At 29.7% G+C, this 20,275-nt stretch overlaps 1 protein-coding gene across 2 annotated transcripts in view; it reads left to right on the top strand.

Moving 5' to 3' along the window:
- LOC107450504 (uncharacterized) overlaps positions 1–19,512 on the top strand; it is a 265,618-nt gene extending 246,106 nt beyond the window's left edge. Inside the window, exons 2-3 of one of the 2 annotated variants that reach the window (XM_043056618.3) lie at positions 8,340–8,352; positions 18,138–19,512. In XM_043056618.3, coding sequence (XP_042912552.1) covers positions 18,171–19,289 — 1,119 coding nt within the window. In that variant the 5' untranslated portion in view covers positions 8,340–8,352; positions 18,138–18,170 and the 3' untranslated portion in view covers positions 19,290–19,512. The remainder of the gene's footprint in view (positions 1–8,339; positions 8,353–18,137) is intronic. The other variant, XM_087168982.1, reaches the window with a different exon arrangement.
- Positions 19,513–20,275: the final 763 nt, after the last annotated feature.

Raw genomic sequence — 20,275 nt, 5'->3', positions numbered from 1 at the left:
CACTGTTTCAAATAAATTTAAAAGTGTTATTCCGAGTATAAATAATCTTTAAAGTAAAGAGGAAAATTTCAATATGAGTTTAAAAAAAAATGAGATTTTTTATTTTTTTAAGCAGAAAAATAGAAGTAGATTATTTACTGACTTAGATCAGAAGCTTTACTGAACAGGAATCTAACCAAATGTTTTGATAAAAATGTTCTTTTTTAGGTTAGAAAAAAAAAGAGTTGCTTAGAGTTAAATCTGAAAATGTGAAATCACTTTGCATGGGTGTTGATAATCTAGTTAAAGTAGGCTTAAGGGATGATTCATAACTAAATAAGAATAGAAAAACTTAGATTTCTTAACAGAATGCCAGAGAAATTTCTATTTTACAAATGCATAGATATTACTGATCATTGAATGAATTGAATAAAACCTATAAACATGATTGTTCTGGTTGCCAAAGTTGACTAACTATCGTTGAATTTCAGTAAAGATGGCTAAGATATGAAATTAAATATCTGTTTCAAAGCATATTGAAATAGCAATGTAAAAAAAAACTTCACGAATAATTTCTTGAATATCTGAATAAAACATTTTAGAGATACATAGTTGCTTTATAGATTTTCAATATTTTAGACTCTGGTCAAGAGCTATGTTATTAAGAACGAAACTGGAATTATAATTACATTGATTTTTAAATATGCAGTATTAAAGTGCATTGTGGTAGAAAAAACACATTTGCGTGAGTTTTGCTTGGCTTTTAATTTGAAACTTAAAATTATTTTTTTAAAGCTTTTGATAATTTCGTAATGATAATTGGTTATTTTTTTATTCTATCCTTATTTTTTCTCCTAAAAACATATAGCTGTCATTATAAATTTCATTTATATCTTCTTGCATGATTTTGCTTTGCGCCAAACCATACGGCTTGCTTGAGATACGTCTTCATTATAATAGAAGTTAATCAATAGTAATTTTTTCGTTATGGAATTATCTGAAATTATATGTATTGTATTCAACAGTGCATTGTTATAAACTTTCGGTTAATGTTTTGACAAATCACTTTTTCGGTGAAGATAAAAATTTCCAAAATCAGGAAACCAATTTGCTACACAGTTCGAATCATGCAAATCTAACCAATTTGCAGGAAACAAGGTAACATTATTTTAAATTTTTTTTTGATGCATCATAGTAAATAAACAAATGCCTTTAGTTTGAAAACTAATAAAGCAAAGTATTTTTTTCAGTAAATCGATGCACCCTTTTTTAAAATAAACACACATAATTTTTGGGTAAAAAAATACTGAGTTTAAATTTTTTTAGTTCATTTCACTGAAATAAATTAGGCAAATTGTAAAAAATTTATCAGCCACTGTAATAAATTGAAATTTATTATAGGTTTTTTTTCAATACTTTTAAATATAGGTTATTTTTCTGTAGATGGCACTGATAAAATGTAAATTCAATCATAATAATATTTTTTTTTTAGAAATTTTGAATTAGTCTTTTAAAAAGGGATTTTTGGGGTGAAATCTATGTAACTAAATTTATTAATATTTATTGAGGATGGTATTATAACTTGTATATGGTATTGGTGGATTTATGACGGCTTTTCTCAGGGACCTTTTTTTTTTTTGGTTCTGACGTCCGCCGGATGCGGGATGACTCTGGACGTGGTAAACAGGTCAGTCTAGATTCTTTCGCCTTGTTGAAGGGAGGATAAAAGAGAAGCGATGAATGTGGCTAAAAGCAGTAGCAGTAGTAATCAGCAGTAGGCAGTTAACCAGACCAGTATCCTGGGGATACGGAGTTTGTCCGCTGAAGGAGTGGTGGATCGTAACCTTAGGGAAAGCTAAGCTGAAGTCTCTAGCAGGAAGGACTACCGAGATTAGCCAAAAGCCGATATCCTCGAGACGATAGGCCAAGTCCGAGGGAATCTATGCTGGACGTCCGGTGTCCCCCTTCTACATGCCTTAGTCGCTTGAAATTAGAATAGCTGGAGAAATTTCGAGATCCTAGCCGAGGAGTTTGTCCATGAGTTCATCTACCTTTCCGGTGGGCGGTTCCAGAGAGCAAACAGTAAATTCTTTTGGGTACTTATAAAACTTTAAATTTTATTTCGTTAACATTTCAGAGGAATCATTTACCGTAAATTCTGAACTGTTATGTTGTGTTTTTTTGTGTAGGAGAACAATCAGTATTTAAGTGTGATTTGTAGATATCATAAACCAAGTCTGTGTTTTTAGTAATGTTAAATGCAGTTCTTATTTTATAAATGTCTTTTTTGAACTGTAGAAATTGAAGGTTATGCTTGAGAGTTATAAGGTTGCATTTTTGTTTTAATTAATGTATAAATGTTTATTCCCATGTTAGCATTTGGAAATGTGTGAAAATATGTTTTTTGAAGATTTAGAGGTGCAATAAAAATGAGTATTAAATGTTAAAAGTTTTTTGTAATTCATTAGATATTTGTCTACTAAATACCCTGGGTAACCGTTACTAAATTTAAATTTTGAGATCACAGCCAAAGGGGTAACGGTACACCACAAATCTGAAATGTATGTTCACTAAAACGAAAGTAGATAAAAGTTAAAACTGTGAGAGTTCGCAATTTTACGCATCTTGCGTGCTTTCGTATGCCATATTTGTACAAGTAGTAATTACCCTGCTCATTTGTAAATGAGTATACACCAGTATAGACCTAGGTGAACCAAAAAAAAAGTAAATTTGGAAAAACCTGAGCTCTGAAGTTCAATAGAAATAAATCTCAGAATGGGCAGTAATTTATAAATATTTTAATATACGAATAGGTTTCTTAAATCATGATTTTCAGGGCTGAACAATTTTATGAACTGATTTATCCTAAGATCAAGTTTTCTATTCAGAGTTTCCAAGTTCTTGAGAATTTTTGAGCATGTACACATAAACACTGAAATGTTTATTAATTCAAAAGAAGTTATCCTTTTTTGGGCTACAAGGATGTTAGATGGAGACGATATGGACTTTTACAAGCAGTAGTGATTTAAACAAATATAATCTTGTTTTATTCGTTTATGTTTTAAAAATACATTTTTTAAGTTTCTTACGTTTACATTTTTTCACTTGTGAAATAGAAATATCAGTAAAAAATTAGTATCCAATATTTAATTGAAAATATATGTTTTTCAATAAATAAAAAAAAAGTCTTGGTGATTTTGGTAAATCTGTAATCTACAAACAACAGAACAAAAGCTTAAAAAATCATCAATAAACTACTAAGATAAATTATATCTTAATGCACATTGCAGGATTAGTAAAGTATAGCATGACTATTACATAATCCTGCCGTTATTTGTTTAAGTTTTGACAATTTGATAAATTTTTTTTCAGCGTGGCGTAAAACCGAGGGATCACACTCTAAATTATACCAACCGATTTATCGAAATATTTTTAATTGAAAATTTTAATATGAATATTTGGAATGGTAGTAAATTTTATGATTTAACATTTTAATAGTTATTTAATGCATTTATTTTCAAATGATTTTACACAACTCTACATACAATCAACTCAAATACATGTAAAATCTACTGTTTTAATTACGGGAAAAATTAAATAAATTAAGTTTACTTTAAATTGTAATTAAGCTATCGCTGAAGTTCATTGAAGCTTTGAATCAGGGAAGTTCTTGGAAGTGCTAAATCTGGGAACTTCTTCCGGGTTACTCCGGGTACCGGGTTACCGGATGCGGAATCCGTATCGACCAGCAATCGCTGAGATTCGGACCCGGTACACCTCAGTGGAAGACGAACGCTCTTTCCCCTAAGCCATCTTGGCTCTATATTTAGAAGATGCGGCATTCGATTGAAAAGGGAATGTCTCGTATTATAATCAGGCCACTTTGAGTCCAAAGTAACACGTATATAATTTTGAGGCTGGGCCTTGCATTTACTTTAATTGAATTAACAAACTGAACAAAGTTGAAAAATTATAGATTATTAAATCAAAATATAGGTCTTTAGTTTTATGCAAAAAATACTAGAGATCTTCAAAAAATATTCTTAAATACTCGATGCTTTTTTAAAAAGACAAATGTTGAGAGCGATAATTTAAAATATTTGATTTATATTATCATTCCTTAAAAAAAGGTTAAAAATATTTTTAATTCCGTGTCAAGCGAAAGCTAATGATTAGCCTTTTTATTTACATATTTTATTGCAGAGCGCCCCTCAGTTTAAAATCGCGCTCTTATTATTAGCAAGCCAACGCTTCATAGCTTACTATGGGAACACGGTCATCGGTTTGTTTCTTATTCATTTTCTTAGGGAGCAAAATGGAACCATATTATGCCGGATTGTGCAGCCCTTAATTTGTCTATGATTCTTCGGCTTCACGTGGAGTCAAGTACGTTATAACCATATACCTGTCCAACTAAGTTATTATAAAATGACTTTATAGGTCATTTTATATATTAAGAAAAAATGTCGTTTTCTTCAATTAAAAAGGGAATATTAACAGCCCAATTAGGTCCAGAAACAGTTTGTCCATAACTTTGCGGCTTGGTTTCATGTTTATTTATATTGAAATGATAAACAGTACGAAATTGAAAAATTATTCGTAAATATAAAAGTAAAATATAGACCTTATCTGTATAAGTAGAGATCGATCCCCGACCCAGACACCGGATTTTCGGGATGCGGAAAATCCTCTACGTCCATGTTGTATGATTATGCGGCATGTAAAAGATCCCTGGTGTGCCTTATTGGCTCTTGGCATTTCCGGCAAAATCAAATTCCTAGTGCACTTTAGCATCCAAATAGAGTCTCGGTGCTGCCATCTAGTGTGGCAGAAACTATACGTCTAAATTAACATGACCAACGGTATCTCACCCATTATGGTGGTCCTGAAAGAGTGGATACCACCTCTGGAGAACGCACTAGGTCTGCTCATCGGCAAGACCGATTGTACAGCTCAATGGAAATAAAAAATTTAAAAAAATGTCCTAACTCCTAATATCTGCAGAAACTTTTCACAATGATGTGATGCCTTCTTTACAAAGAATTGAATATTCAGAATGACAAATTAAAATTTTATTTTAAATTTTCTTGAGTGTAAAAAAATGTTTTAGTTCTGCAAAAAGAAAGAAGAAATCGCTAATAATTAGAATTTTTAATGTGTATACGAAACGACAGACCTCTCCGGGTTTCGCTCTGGGGATTAGTATCTTGTAGCTACATGCCCGACTAAGGGAGCACTTGTATCTGTCTACTAAACTGGAAACGAGCTCCTATATCCTTTTCGCGGTTTTGCATTGGAAGCAGAATGTAACCATATTTTGCCACATTGTGCCTCCCCTGTAATTTCGTAGATTGTCGCTTCAGTTTTAATTATATATCTAATCAAGTTTCAAGATTAATTTACTCATCGAAGGCATCGTGAAGTTGGCATGCTCGAAGATCAAAGACAAAAAATCTGATCTTGCCTAAAAGAATGCTGAACTTATGAACTTTCGTAAAATGCTAGGCATCTTACAAAAATGCAATAATTCTAATCAATATTAAATCGCACGTGGTGCATGCGCAAAAATTAACACCAGAAATGCCGTTGGAATACTTTTGAGCATTTTTTGCCATTTTATATGTTGTTTTTGAAGATGCGAGTGCGCTTCCTATCTCACATTCTTTAAAAACTTTTTCTAAATTGTTTATAATTAATCTGTATCAAACTTTCATGCGTTTGTGTTAATTATTAAAATGAAATCAAGGAAATTCCTAAAACAGCCAAAAAGGTGTCGTTTTGTCCCTCGACAAAAAAAAAAAAAAACGTTCATTTTTGAAGCTTCATGCCTGTTTTTGAATTTACTACTAATTGTGTGAAGATGATTTGTTGAACAGAAATTGAGATCCACCGTGTTCAAAAAATGAGACGTAATAGCGTCCACTTAATTATATGGTATTTTAGATTCGGTGTTCGAAGTAGCTTAGTTCAGCTCTTATTGACTTACAAATTCGTTATTGCTTCTGAAAAATGCATATAATTGAGATTTTGCGTCTTAGCAAGTACCGCAGTGGAGGGTGACCACTTTGATCTGCCTGCATAGGGACCGAGGGTGAGCGCTATTAGTCCTCGTGAAACTGTTCTACAGTAAAGTTTTCGACTTCGTGAGCAGGTCATCGGGCTACCAAATAAGGGAAGCCATTCCTTCTGCAGATGATGTCTTCAGATGGCATGTCTTGGAATCATCGTCAGGGCTGCTTCCCAGACCATCGCGAATAGTCGGTTGTACAGCTCTAGTGCGACGTAAATAAAGTACCTCCCTACGTCATAGCAGGAGACATTTTCCTCCTATTTTATTCTTCGCCATGACATACTTGCATTGATTTTTTGTTCTTCAACATGAAAACAAAACACTCAATCAATAGGTTTAAAATAAAAAGAATGCTATAATTTGGAATAGTATCCCCTTGAATGCGTTTGCAGACGACAGCATAGAGTAAAAGCTAGGGACTGTTTTATGCACGTATTGTGATAATGTGCATAGTAAGCAAATTATATTTGGGAATACATATAGTATAGATGTATATTGCAGCTTGAATAAGCTTTATTTGAGATTTATATTTAAATGTTTTAATAAAATTGACTATATTTTGTTAATTATGGCAAAATTGACTGTATTTTGCCATAATTTACAAAAAAACAACGCATTTTTACGTTGCCGTAAATTACTTTTGAGTTGTAACAAAATCCATTTTAAGATCTGACAGATCATAATTGAGTTTTGCGAAGTATTTGTTTTCAGGCATTAGAATTTTGAGAAGTGTACGTTTTCAAGAAGCAGAAGTATTCTAAATTCAGAAGTAGGAATCTAAATTTCGTTAAAGGTTTGTAAGCTGACAAAATTTCCCCCTAGATTGACTTCTGTTTCAAGACATGTTAGTTGATTGAAGTTCATAGAATTAAAACTTATTCTTAATCAGTCGTTCACTAAGAATGAGTTTTAATGAGGAATTAGCTAAAACAAATTAAATAAACCATAAAAGCAAAAATAAACAATATTTTATTAAAACTTAATAGATTTACTTAGGGCTTGAAATTTACATACTGTAAGTCAGTAAGTCTAACATTGCATCTTTTGCCCACCTTAAACCAGTCCAAAGTACAACATTGACACTGTAATCTTTGCCATAATTTTTCTATCTTAATTTATAAATAATTTGTGCTAGAAAAAGTTTGATACGTAACTAAAAGGTGATAAAATAAACCATGAAGGAAACCATTATATAACGTAGAGTTTTATTTCTCAAAAAAAAAGTTAAAAATGTGCTTTTAACCTGATCTGTAGACCAGGAACCCCCATAACATTGTAAAATTTTTTTGTTGGAAAATGCAATGTACCAGAAATGTTATCGATAAAAGTCAACATCAGCACCATCTTAATTATGGTTAAGATTAGCAGAGGCTCAACATCAATAGGATTTTTCTTATGACATACATAAGCATTTGTTCAGCGTAGACAAGATTTTAATGATAGTTAAGATTGGCAAAAGTTTAATCTCGTTAAAAATTCCTTGCAAAGATTAGCAAAAGTTTAACATAGACTAAATTTTAATGGAGAAGTTCAGAAATAGCTAGAATTTAAACCTTGAAAGCATCAGCATAGCTTCAACAATGTATTAACCATTCATTTTGTTGCATTTCCGCAGAGAAATGTACTTGCTCCCAATGCGGACGTAAACCATATTAGATAATACCAAATTTCACCAGCCCATACGCCCTTTATTAAAACTCCATCATTGAATGCGAGAAAAGTTCTAGATTTAAGTACTATACCGACATCTTTTGATAAATTTTGAGGAAATTGGGGTAAGACTAGATCCATTTTATACAGATTCCAGATAGTAATGCTTTATAAACATGCCATAAGTATCCAAGTAAAATTATATGTATCAAAATCAAATAAGAAAAGTTTGAAAACGAGTAAAAGAACGATACTTTTTAGAAACGTTTGCTTGTGGAGAAAAAAACTATATTTTTTCCCCTTCTAATTTTAAATTATTCTTAAAAAAAGCAAGACATGATCTATTATGTTAATAAATTATTCAACAGCTATGACTTATTAATAAACAAACTTCAAAAACTACAATTTTAATCACTTGACAATATTTAAGAAAATATATGCGTGCATAAAAAAGCTGCATTTGAAAGTGAAAGTATCATAATATTTGAGAGATAATCTGTCATAATAGTGAGAGATTTGACGTAATTCAAAGTCATGCGTCATTACAAAGCAGATAATAATTTTATCTAAGCAAGTAAGCGTTCTCTCTCTGTAAATTAGGAATCGTCTGCAATTAGACGAGTACCTGTAATTGTTTTAGGAAACTTTAAAAGGTATGTATACTTAAGTAACACTTTTAACTCGAATTTATGAAAAATTCTGTACAAAATAGAAGACGAAATTGCTGATATTCTTTTGGAGCTCAGTTCATTCTTTCATAGCTCGTAGTTCTATTTAGTTCGAAGGGAGGATCTGCAAAATTTATCATTTTACTGGTACAATCGATCATATAATAATATTACATACTTACGAAATCTAGTTTATGTGAAGAAAGTATAATTAAACATTCAAATTTATTCTTCTTTTAAATTTTGTTTTGGTACTGGTGCGTATTTATCGAGGAGAAAAATGGTTGATTACAGGAATCCGATTATTGTTATAAACTGCATAAACCAACTATTTTTTGTTAGGACTTTAATTAATTGTTCAAAATGAATTTAGTGCTTTTCAGTTAATTTAAATATATGGAGTAAAAAAGTGGCTGAAAAAGATCAGTGAAAATATTTAAAGTTTCAAAATTTAAGCATACGAATTTATATCGTAAAACTTCTGTTTTGACTAAATAGTCAAACTTTAAAGGTCATCTCGCATTAGATTTATAAAGCTGATTGAGGACAATTACAAATCATGGACCTGCATCAGAGCTAAGGAAACAACGATGTTTTGAAGTTTTATTGGCAGAATTATTTTTAGTTCATTAAGTAATTATTAGCTTGAAAAATCGCATCATGCGATATTATTATGCTTATAGTGTTTACAATATTACTTGTTAGTGACGAAATAAACAACAGCTGAATTTGGAAGACTCCGCAAGGTTGCAGTGATGCTACCCAAAAAATAACCAACGGTGCTATTTTGCACTAATATAGCCAAATGAAGAATAACACTCAAAACATGACTAACCTTACACTTTATTTATGCTGTGATATAAATTTTGTCAAATTGTTTTTGGGCTCACGGCCTGTTAGAATTTATAAAATACACAAAACTCTTACGAATAATAAAATTACGCGCAAATTTAAGCACAAATCACATTAATAAAGCTTCCTAGAATATTAAGCCTGTTCACATATCGCCTCGTAAGCAAAACATAGGCGGAGGGATACATAGGGAAGTTTTCTGAATTTCCGATTCTTAGAAATTTTTTTATTGTTTACATTCAGTCAACCATCCTCACTAGACAAAAACGCTCCTCCTTCTTCTAATCCTTACAGTGCACTTATTAATATGCCGTTTTCCAAATCCGTTTGCTGTAAAATTGCTATTCTGTTTGGGTCTTAATGTTTTCTTCAGGTCAGTTAATTAAATTTAAGTCCTTTAAAGATCCTATCAGTATTGAATATCATAGGCATTTATCCTATAACGTGTTCTGTAACTCGGGAAGAAAAATTGCTTTAAAATTTAGATTAAAGGGATATGATACATTTGTCCGCCAACGATTGCCGCATAATGTTGGAATCTTAGGCAAAGTTTAATTACCTATAATGCCAAAATTATTTCGACCTCTGTCACATAAAGCTCATCTTGATGCTCTCGAATCTAACTTCCTTTAAATGAATGTCGATTCCCTACTGAAAAATTAGAATTCTTCAGCTCATCTCCATGGCGCTTAGGAGTGTACTCTGCCCTGATTTGCTTATCTTGGATCCCGTGGTCTTTTCAGTTTTATTTTCCAGTTTTATTTATTTTCCATTATTTTAGTTGAGAGCTTTATGTTTTCTGCTATAAATCTGTTTTAATTTCCGTTCTAAAAATCTGTTTTATTTTTTAGTTTGACTAGCCTTGAGAATGTGTGTCTATTTCTGAGAACTAAACTCTTTCCGTCTTTATAATTTATGAAACAAATTAAGTTTCCCCAACATCGCATGGTTAGAATATTGTTTGGAAATACACTTAAAAAGAGGAGAAAATTACATTTTTGTAAAATTCCTTCCTTACTTTGGGAACCAACATTGATCTTAATCTTTCGCAAAAACTAATAATAATCAAAACTTTTGATTTGTTTTTTTCTTTACTTTTATTTTTTAAAAGAACCAAATTTTAAGACTACAAACACCAAGATTAAGGCATTCTATAATTTCTCAATATTCCCCGAATACATTAAAGTATTTTTTTTCACTTCATGTGAGTTCTTATCTGTAGTATTCCTCAATACTATAATATCCTCAATGATAAAACGTATGATATTTTGTCTAACTTAGGTAAACTTTTCCCCAAAAAAATAATAATGAATGAATAAATAAACAAAATGTTATGCTTAGCGTATAGACATTTTTATGAACTATGTTGCATAATTGATTCATATTATCGTACTTCTTGACTAGATTCATACTGTTCAACTTGACTCGGTACACGGGTCAATTTTAGCTCTTATTAAATCTGCAGCGAATTCACAGATCTTTTATATTTTCAAACTAAACTAAAAAAAATAAGCTTAATGAATTTGAAATTGTTAACTTTTTAAAATATTTAGAATAAAGAATTATACAATTATATTAGTTAAGTCTAACAACCAATCACTAGATAATTATAAAAATTTCTAATTAAAATATTCTTAAAATGAAAAAGACTGAAATTTTCCTTAAATAAAAATTTAAAAGTTGAAAGAAGTTTGCTCCTTATAAAAGTAGTAGATTATACTAAAATAAAAAAGAAAACTTCTTAAATTTGTTTCTATCATTAAATATGTTAAACTAAGAACATTTCTCTATGTTTTAAAGAGGAAAAACCGAGGAAAAAGGATTACCTACATTTAAAATAAAAGGTAATTAAATTGCAAAATCCTGTGAAACATGATTGAATTAAACAATAAAAAAACTAATTATATTTTTTAATATAATATCGTTATCAAAATATATTTAGCATAATCAAAATTCTAAAGATGACAGCACTACACTAGTTTTTGATAATGTCAATGAAACGTAGTGCGAAAACAAATTCGTTTTCCAAACTTAAGTTTTTTTTTATATGCCTAGCACCGTAAAATTACCTGATTATTAATAAATTTTATAAGAATATCATTTGCATCTACAAATTAATGATATTTTATATATTGAATTATTATATATTATTAAATATTAGATATTTAATTAATATTTTATATATTTAGTAATGCTTTACTGATAGTTATAAGATCCAATTACTTTTGCAAAATTTACCTATTCTTTTTTAGAATTACGAAAAAAAGTAATGTTTTAGGTCATGAAATGAATTATTTATATCAATTCAAGTGCAAAACATCAATTTTTTAAATAGATTTTTAAAATGAAAAATTTATTTATTTAGTGGTTAATTGCATTACTTTTCCAATTGTTTTTTATGTTATGTACAGTGAAAGAGTTTCTACAATAGGATTTAGTATTTTTGCAAGAAATACATCAGAACAAGTAGGCACTAAAAGCACTTTCGCAGATGCCGATAGGGTTGCTTAATTGCCCGAACGGTTACTCACAAAAAGTTCACAATTTTTTACTGTTTATATTGACATTTGGCTCATATTTTAGCTTTTTTCATGTGATGCTATTATCTCATTATTTCTCAACGATTTTTGTAAAGTGAGGAAAAGAAAATCACAGACTCTTTAGAATTGATATCAGTTTAATTTTGTGCATTTTAAAAATCTTTATTCAGCTGCTAATAAAAATTCTGATCACTTCACTTCCACATTAGTGGGAAGGCATGGTATAAAAAGGATTATCATTTCTAGCTCATAATTTAAAAATGATGATAAGATATCAATGAATTTCATGTTGCCTTTCTAAAAGGATAAGGGAGGATAGACTTAAATACTATCTAGTATTTTTAAGATTTTCTTACGTTGAATCGAGAGACTAATATTATAGGAGTTATTTATACTTTATGTATAATAGTATAGCTTTTTATTTATACCTATTTACGTATCTAACATTGCTAACTAGGCAAGTGAGGTATCGTTACATATATTTATCACCACGCTAAATCGAGTGAGAATAAAATCAAGGTGTCTGATCTAATGGCTTAGAAGTTCGAAACTTTATAAGGGTTTCATGTGTATTCAAGTACAATTTTATGACCTATACAGCTTTATGCAACTGTTATTACTATCTAGACAAGTGAGGCATTTTTTCAAATTTAATTTTTTACGCTTAATCCTATAAATTTGTACTTTGAAATAATAATTCAAATGAGGCTTTAATGTAAGAAATATGCAATTTTTGACTTACCTTTTACTCAGAAAATATGTATAACATCAAAACTATTAGATCTATTAAATCAATTCTGATTTTTTTAAAATTTTACCCTAAAAACTGCATAATAAATAATGCCTGACTTGTCTGTACAACAATGTCTCAAAATTTCATTGTTATAAAATTCATTTACATTACAACTGTAATTATTATCAGGAATATCACTTTTATATCTATACGAAATAAGAATTTTTAAAATTTTTTTTAAATACAAGAAGATTGGTTTTCATGAATTCAATGTTATACTTACAATTTATTATTGTAAAATTTAAAAGATTCATTATTAGTATAATATAAATTAAATAAAAAAATTTTTAGGACAAATTTATTGTAACATATACTATAAATTTAAATTTATTAATAATTAGAAAAAAAACAATATTTTATTAAGAGCACACTTTTTATGTACCCTATTATTTTTGCTATAGGCTTTAAGCTTTTGAATTATAAATAATACAAGAGTCAATTGAAAAAATACAACATTTAATATCAAGTGTAACATTTAGAACATTATTAGCTTACATTAGAAATTTTTTTTAAAATTTCAATCATAAAAACAATATCACATCTCCTCCCTCCTACACCAGACAAACTTTGCAGGAGTCCACAAAATATCTGAACTAAAAGAAAATCACTTTCATGATAAAATTTTACCGACAGATTATTAGAATTAGGAAGATTAAATACTAATGATTTTAAATCAGTTAAGCCTTCAGGTATCTCTCAGAAACTTATTTTAAGTTTGATAAATATTTTAATTATAGTTCTAAAATTATTCTATACTCTGATGAAAGATGGGAGGTATATTTGGTTTTGTTGTTTTGATGTTTGGACTGAAATTTAAAAAAGAAAACGAAATTGTATATATAAAATATTTTTCATTCCATTGAAAATGAAACTATTTTTAAGAATTAGTAAGGTAAACTTATATATTTACTACCATTGTAGAAAAGTAAAAACTAAATATAAGATAATTTTGAATAATAATAATACAAAATATCATGCAAATCATCATACACTAAAACGAAGAGGGGATGAATGTAGAAACAGATTAGAAAATCAAAAGGAAAGGGAATGTGGAATAAAGGGCAGTTGGGACTGTGGAATTTTTATTTTTTAAAAATTACTTCTCATATATTATATTACTACTTTTTTTTAAAAAAAAAACTTTTCAATATGTACCGTAAAATTTCAATAATTACCTTTGTGAGAGACAAGGTAAATATTTTCCACACATGTTTTCTGAGTTTTCAAATTTGTTTTAAAATAAGCTTTTCAAAAATTAAAGGAATTCTTAGGGAAGAATAAAATAATTTTTTATAAATAAAAAAATATTTAAAATAATTTTTTCAAACAATCAAACATATGCTTTTACAATAAACAGAAATAAAGATAAAATTAAAAAATTAAGAAATACTATCTCTATTATATTTTATATGTTATAATAATGCAAGTAATAATAATAATTCTACTTTATACTTGGCGAATATTTTCGCCATGTGTAAAAGTAGAAATTCTATCTAAAGTAATCAAAACTTTTAATGGAACAAATTATAATAAGTTTTAATTTTATTAGTCTGAAACGAATAAATATTCTAAAAGAAAATTTATCTAGCAAATAGTTCGCTGAACTTACCGCCACTAAAATTATGTGCAGGTAGTTGTTATGATGCACCAACTGCATTGAGATGGTCATCTCATCCTATGAAAGTACTTTTAATGCTTTAATTTGAAAGGAAATGTTATTTTTAAACTGCAAGGCTGCTCCGTTTCAGCGATTAAAAATTTCATCCGTTTATCCTTTTCAATGTGCAGTAAACTATTTTCCAGTTCAATGTTGCTGTTTTTTTTTTAATATTTATTTGTTCAAAACTAATAAAACTAAAATATATGATTATTTTTTCCAAGTAAAGATTTTATTAGTTTAGACTGAAATAATTTCTATTTTAATAAAAATAATGATTTCGCCTGGCGAAAAGTTTCGCATTATAATGTTCACCAAGCAACTCGCAAGACTTTGATGCATTATTCTAACATATAAAATACTATAATAGAAATTGTATTTCATTATTTTTAAATTTTAATCCTTATTTCTGTTGACTGTAAAAGCATGTGTTTTATTACTTGAAAAAAAATTACAATTTATTTTACTTGTGAAATAATTATTTTATTTTTCCCCTTAATATTCTTTTAGTTTTTGAAAAAAATTATTTTAAAACGGTAACAAGTTAGAAAACTCAGAAAACTTGTGTAGCTAATCCTTACCTTGTCTCCCACAAAGTTATTTCATTTTATGGCAATTATTCAGGAATTTTTAAAAAACGGTAGTAATGTAATATATGAGAAGTAATTTTCAAAAATATAAATTCCGCAATCTCTACTCTCCTATATTCCATAATCCTTTTCCTTTTTATTTTCTTATCTGTTTTTATATTCATCCCTTGCTTGTTTTGGTGTATGATGGTTTGCATAATATTTAGTTTATTATTATTCAAAGTTAACATACATTTATCTATTGATACTTTATTCTTCAAGAACGGGAGCAAGTATGTAAGTTTTTCCTACTTATTTTTCATTATAGATTTATTTTCAATAAAAAAATAAGATTTAAAAATATAATGTATGTTTTCTAAAGCAAATAAATTTCAGTCCAATCATAAAAACTCCAAAATTAATTGCACTTTCCATATTTCTTTGTGTATCAAATAATCCCAGAACTATAATCAAAATATTTATCAGACCTAAAAAAGGTTTTTGAAGGATACCTGAAGACTTAACTAATTTCAAACTAATAGTTATTCTAATAATGTTGTTGATAATAATTTATCATGCTATCAATTTCTTTTTCTTTTATCTCAGATATTTTTTTGGAACCCTGAATGTCTGTTATAGAAGGAAACAGATGTAACATTCTTTTTATGTTTGGAATTAAGAAAAAAAATGAAAATGTAAATGAACAATGTCCCAAATGTTCTTAATGTCAAATGTTTTATTTTTTAAATTGAGTCTTGTGTTATTCAAGATACAAAACACTTTAAAAACCAATAACAAATTAATAGAGTACATAAAAAGAGTGCTCCTAAAGAAATATTATTTTTAGTTATTTTTAGTTTGAATTTATGTATTGCATGTTATGATAAATTTGTCCTAAAATAAGTCCTGTAATTTTTAATTAGGTTATATAATTTCAATAATGAATGCTTTAAATTTTCTTATGATAAACTATAAGTATGACATTTAGTTAATCAAAATCAAGCCTCTAGTATTTGAATATAATTTCTTTTTCAAAAAATGGTGAAAGAAAGTGATCTTTTTGATTATAATTATAATTAATGTTATATCAATTAATTAATTATATGATAATAAAATAGAATTAATTATATGACAATAATTATATGACGATAAGACATTGTTATAATGACAAGTCTGGCGTTATGTTTTGAGTATCTTTTAGACTAAATTTTAAAATGCAAAATTGATTTGATAGATCTAATAATTTTGATGTTATAAGTATTTTATGAGTAAAACATATGTCAAAATTTGTATATTTCGTGCATGAATCCATCGTTTCTTCTAAACTATTAGTTTGAGGGTTTAATTTTGATTTTATTGGATTTAGCGTGAAAAATTACATTTGAAGCAATATCTCAATTGTCTAGATAACAATGTCAGCTGCGTAAATTGCTATGAAATTTTTTTTTCTTACATTGTACCTTTACTTTTCTGCTTTTCTTTGAAACCTTTAATAACTTTTGTAACTGATAAACTGCTAAATCAGACAATTGGGTTCATTCGATGTAGTGTAAAGATACTCATAGGTAAGATAACCATAAGAAGTAAAGATAAAGATAAGCATACCTCACTTCCCTAGATAGCAACGTTAGATTCGTAAATAAGTGTAATTAATTATATGATAGGTATAAGTAAAAAAAACTACTTTTTATAGATGAAGCATGAATAACTTTTACAATATTAGTCAATCAATATAATATTACAATATTAGTTTTTACAATATTAGAAAGAAGTCACTTAAATCTATCTTCTTTCACCTATTTTACCTTTAGGATTTGAATATGTAATACTCCTGTATTTTAAAATCATTTCCATATCCGTGATAGACATTTTTATACTATGCGGCTCCACTAAAGTGCAAGTGAATTGAAAAGAATTCTTATTTGTAGTAGAATAAAGATTATAATGAAATGCACGAAATCAAATGGATATCAATAAATGATTTACAACGTCTGGGATTTCCTTTTCCTAAATTTGCGAACAGTATTAAAAAACTATGAGATAATAGCATCAGACGAAAAAAAATATTAGCGAAATATTAGGATAAAAAATAAAAAATGGTAGCTCGTTATACAACTGTTCGTGTAATTAAGGAACCGTACCGGCTACTCCCTACCGGCTACTCCCTACCGGCTACTCCCTACCGACTACTCCCTACCGACTACTCCCTACCGGCTGCTCCCTACCGGCTAACCCTAACGCGAAATCACCCCTAGAGTTGAGGATAAAGTGGAGGTTACGCTTACGGTGGCTCATGTTTTTTTCTCCTGTGATATCCGTATTAGGGGAACTTAGAAATGAACATCAGTTTGAATGATATGCTTTGGGGGAAAGCGCATCTAAAGTTTTCCCAGAAAATGCAGTACACCACTGTTTCTTATTGGAAGTAGTGACGGAATATATTGATGATCCCACTCCTCATTATTCCATCTAGGAACAGTGTGGTCATGTTTTTTATTACCGTCATTGAACAGCTGAGCCATTTTTCAGTTTGTGACAACTAATATTCTACTCCGTACCCTTGTAATTTTGAACCCAATCCAGAAGACAAGAGAACTCCAGGATCAAGTATTGGGAAAATTTGTCTTCGGGGATAAAACTAATCCGCATTTGCATTACGTGGAGGGGAAAACCACGAAATCCCTCACGATTAGACTGACGGCAACGGGGACTCTAACACATGATCCGTCTACCACTGAGGATTTTTTTTACGTCAGCACTGTGATTGGTGCGAGCCGGGTGTGGAATTCATATCAACCTGCCATTACTGGGATTCAAACCCGGTTTACTTTATTCAAAGGTAAACGCTCCATTCCTCGAGCACCGCGGCTCAAGTGTAGTAATTAGTGATTACCTTATTTGAATTTTATTATTATATGATTTTAAATATCTACTCAAGTAGCAAGAAGGTGGTGAGCATCTTCTAGAACGCTAAGTTTAATAAGAAACTGGGCGCTGAATTTAATAAGATTGAAGAATGTAAGTGTTTAGCTCACAGAGGAATGAATTAAAATGATGCGTTAATACTTAGAGAATTTGTAGCATAAAGTGCGAGTGTTTCTTCATTCGTTCCTTTTTATAAATAAGTTCAAAGTATTTTCAGTATATATTTAATAATAAAAAATAGTTTGCCTAATAGATGAATCGTTTTGAAACGATAGCTATAAAAATAATATTTGTCAGCTTACTTGTTGTGCGACTTATTTTTAAATTAGTATTAACTATTAATAATATTAAAAATCTCCATAATAACCTTTGTTCAATGCCTACATTAAATTTAAGGTATCAAATTTTAGCTAATTCAACATTTTTAATTTCAGTCTTGCTGTTATCCATTTCATTCAGAACAAAAAATGGCTGTTGAAAATAGAAGATCTAGGCTGGAGAAACGCTTGTGGTCAGAGCTCGAAGATGTTCGAACTGCAAATATGAAGGATATTTATGATATTCAAGTTGATAATGTCTGGAAGTGGCATGTATTTATTGTGCCTCATTGTTCACCTTATGACAAGGGTGCCTTTCGAATTGAAATGATCATTTCGGATGACTATCCTTTCAAATCACCAAAAATATTATTTCATACAAAGATTTATCATCCGAAAGTTGATGAGGAAGGATATATCCATTTGGAAATTTTAAGTAAGTATTGGAGCCCTTTAACACAAATGGAACAGGTTTTTCGATGTCTCATAGGCGTTGTCAATAAACCATATTATATCAGTGTAGAAAGTGAGGAGGAATTTATTGAAAAAGCAATAGAAATGACAAAAAATTTCTCTGAGAGAAGACCTGATGATACCGATAGACCAATACCCAAAGAAGTGGGTAAAATCGCTAATAGACTGCGAATAGAACTCGAAGAAATAAAAGCAGCAAATATGAAGTGTTTTGAGAAAATACGCGTAAATGATATTTGGAAATGGAATGGACTTCTGGTGCCCGATTGCGCTCCATACAACAAAGGTGCCTTTAGGTTCGAAGTCAACATCCCCCCTGAGTATCCTCATGCACCCCCAAAAATATATTTCCGAACTAAAATATATCACCCGAACGTTACCGATTCCGGAGAAGTTGATATGCGTGAAACCTGCACCGAATGGAACAGCACAAGAAAGATGATTGACGTCTTCCAAGCTCTTCGCAGACTTCTTAGTGAGCCTGATACTGATCACTTTCGTTTCTCTGAAGTAACTGAATTGTACGCAGAGAGCCGTGAAACGTTTCTACGTGTTGCTGAAGAATTTGTAAAACAATTCGCAGAGAAATTATCATCTGAAGAGTTTCCTGAACCAGAAGGCAAGTGCCTTCCCTTCGTGGACACAATTGAGAAAATAATAGTTCCTGTTAAATCCTTTGATTTAGAGGAAGGTAAATGCTTAGAAGTGAAATTAACAGAAAATGCTGTCCAAGAATTAAAACAACTATCTGATGACTTTCACGAACCAATTGGCAATAGCTCAGCAATATGCTGATGTGAAAGACAAGAAATGTTTTCCTTATTGAAATTTCAGAGAAGGATAAATCAACAACATTGGAAAGCGATGAGGAATTTGCTAAACAGGCATTATTACCATAATTGCAAGGATGAAACTACCGTGCTTGTATCTTTATTTTTGTGTTACTACTACCTTGTATCTTTAACTCTGCTTGTATCTGTTCATTTGATTTACAAAAAAAGAGCTTACATCTCTTGCAGTTTACCTTTTTGGCTCGTAATTATAACGCATGCACCCACACACACATACCATTAAAAAAATTAATTCAGTTGAGTGCAAAGAAATTAGAAATAGATTTTTCTCCCACCAAATGTAAGCTTATAATTATACGTTAAAAAGCCATTACTGGTAATAATTAGTTCTGTCTTTTTATTTCAATAATTAGTTAAGGTATTGGCAAATAAACAAAATACGTTACAAGCCATAATACTGTTGATGTTCGCCTTTGCTTGTCAGCAAGTGCTTACATTATATTTGAACGATTCCTGATAATTTTTTTTAATTCATCGAAAACTAATTATCGAATGACAAGCACGTTATTTTTTATTACTAATAACAAAAAGCATTATTCGTATTCACTGAGCTCCCCTTTGTCACAAAATGTCCTACTTCACCCTACCCCTTAATTTTCACATGCCCCGCTGTACTAAATACACATATGCTAGCAGTTCAGAAACAAAGTGCATGTTTTAGATCATATTTTAAATTTAATTCTTGAGCTTTAACACGATTTAATGGTCAGATGTGTACTTATTTTGATGAAAATACTTAAACTAAATAAATATATTTGATCTCTGGTTTCAAAAATTTTAGTTTTAATCCAAATGTGTGACGTTACAATTTTTTGGAACCCTTTAAACCATGAAATCAATTATGGACGATTTATGTTTCAGACAGAAAACAAATTCCGGCTCGAACAGGTTGTGCATATGCATGCCTGTATAATAATTTGCGGAATTAGA

Source organism: Parasteatoda tepidariorum, chromosome 8, assembly GCF_982258835.1.
Source record: "Parasteatoda tepidariorum strain Cologne lab strain chromosome 8, Ptep-v5.0, whole genome shotgun sequence".
Taxonomy (NCBI): Eukaryota; Metazoa; Arthropoda; class Arachnida; order Araneae; family Theridiidae; genus Parasteatoda; species Parasteatoda tepidariorum.
Note: the sequence above shows the minus strand (reverse complement) of the source record. Positions and strands in the feature narration are given on the sequence as shown.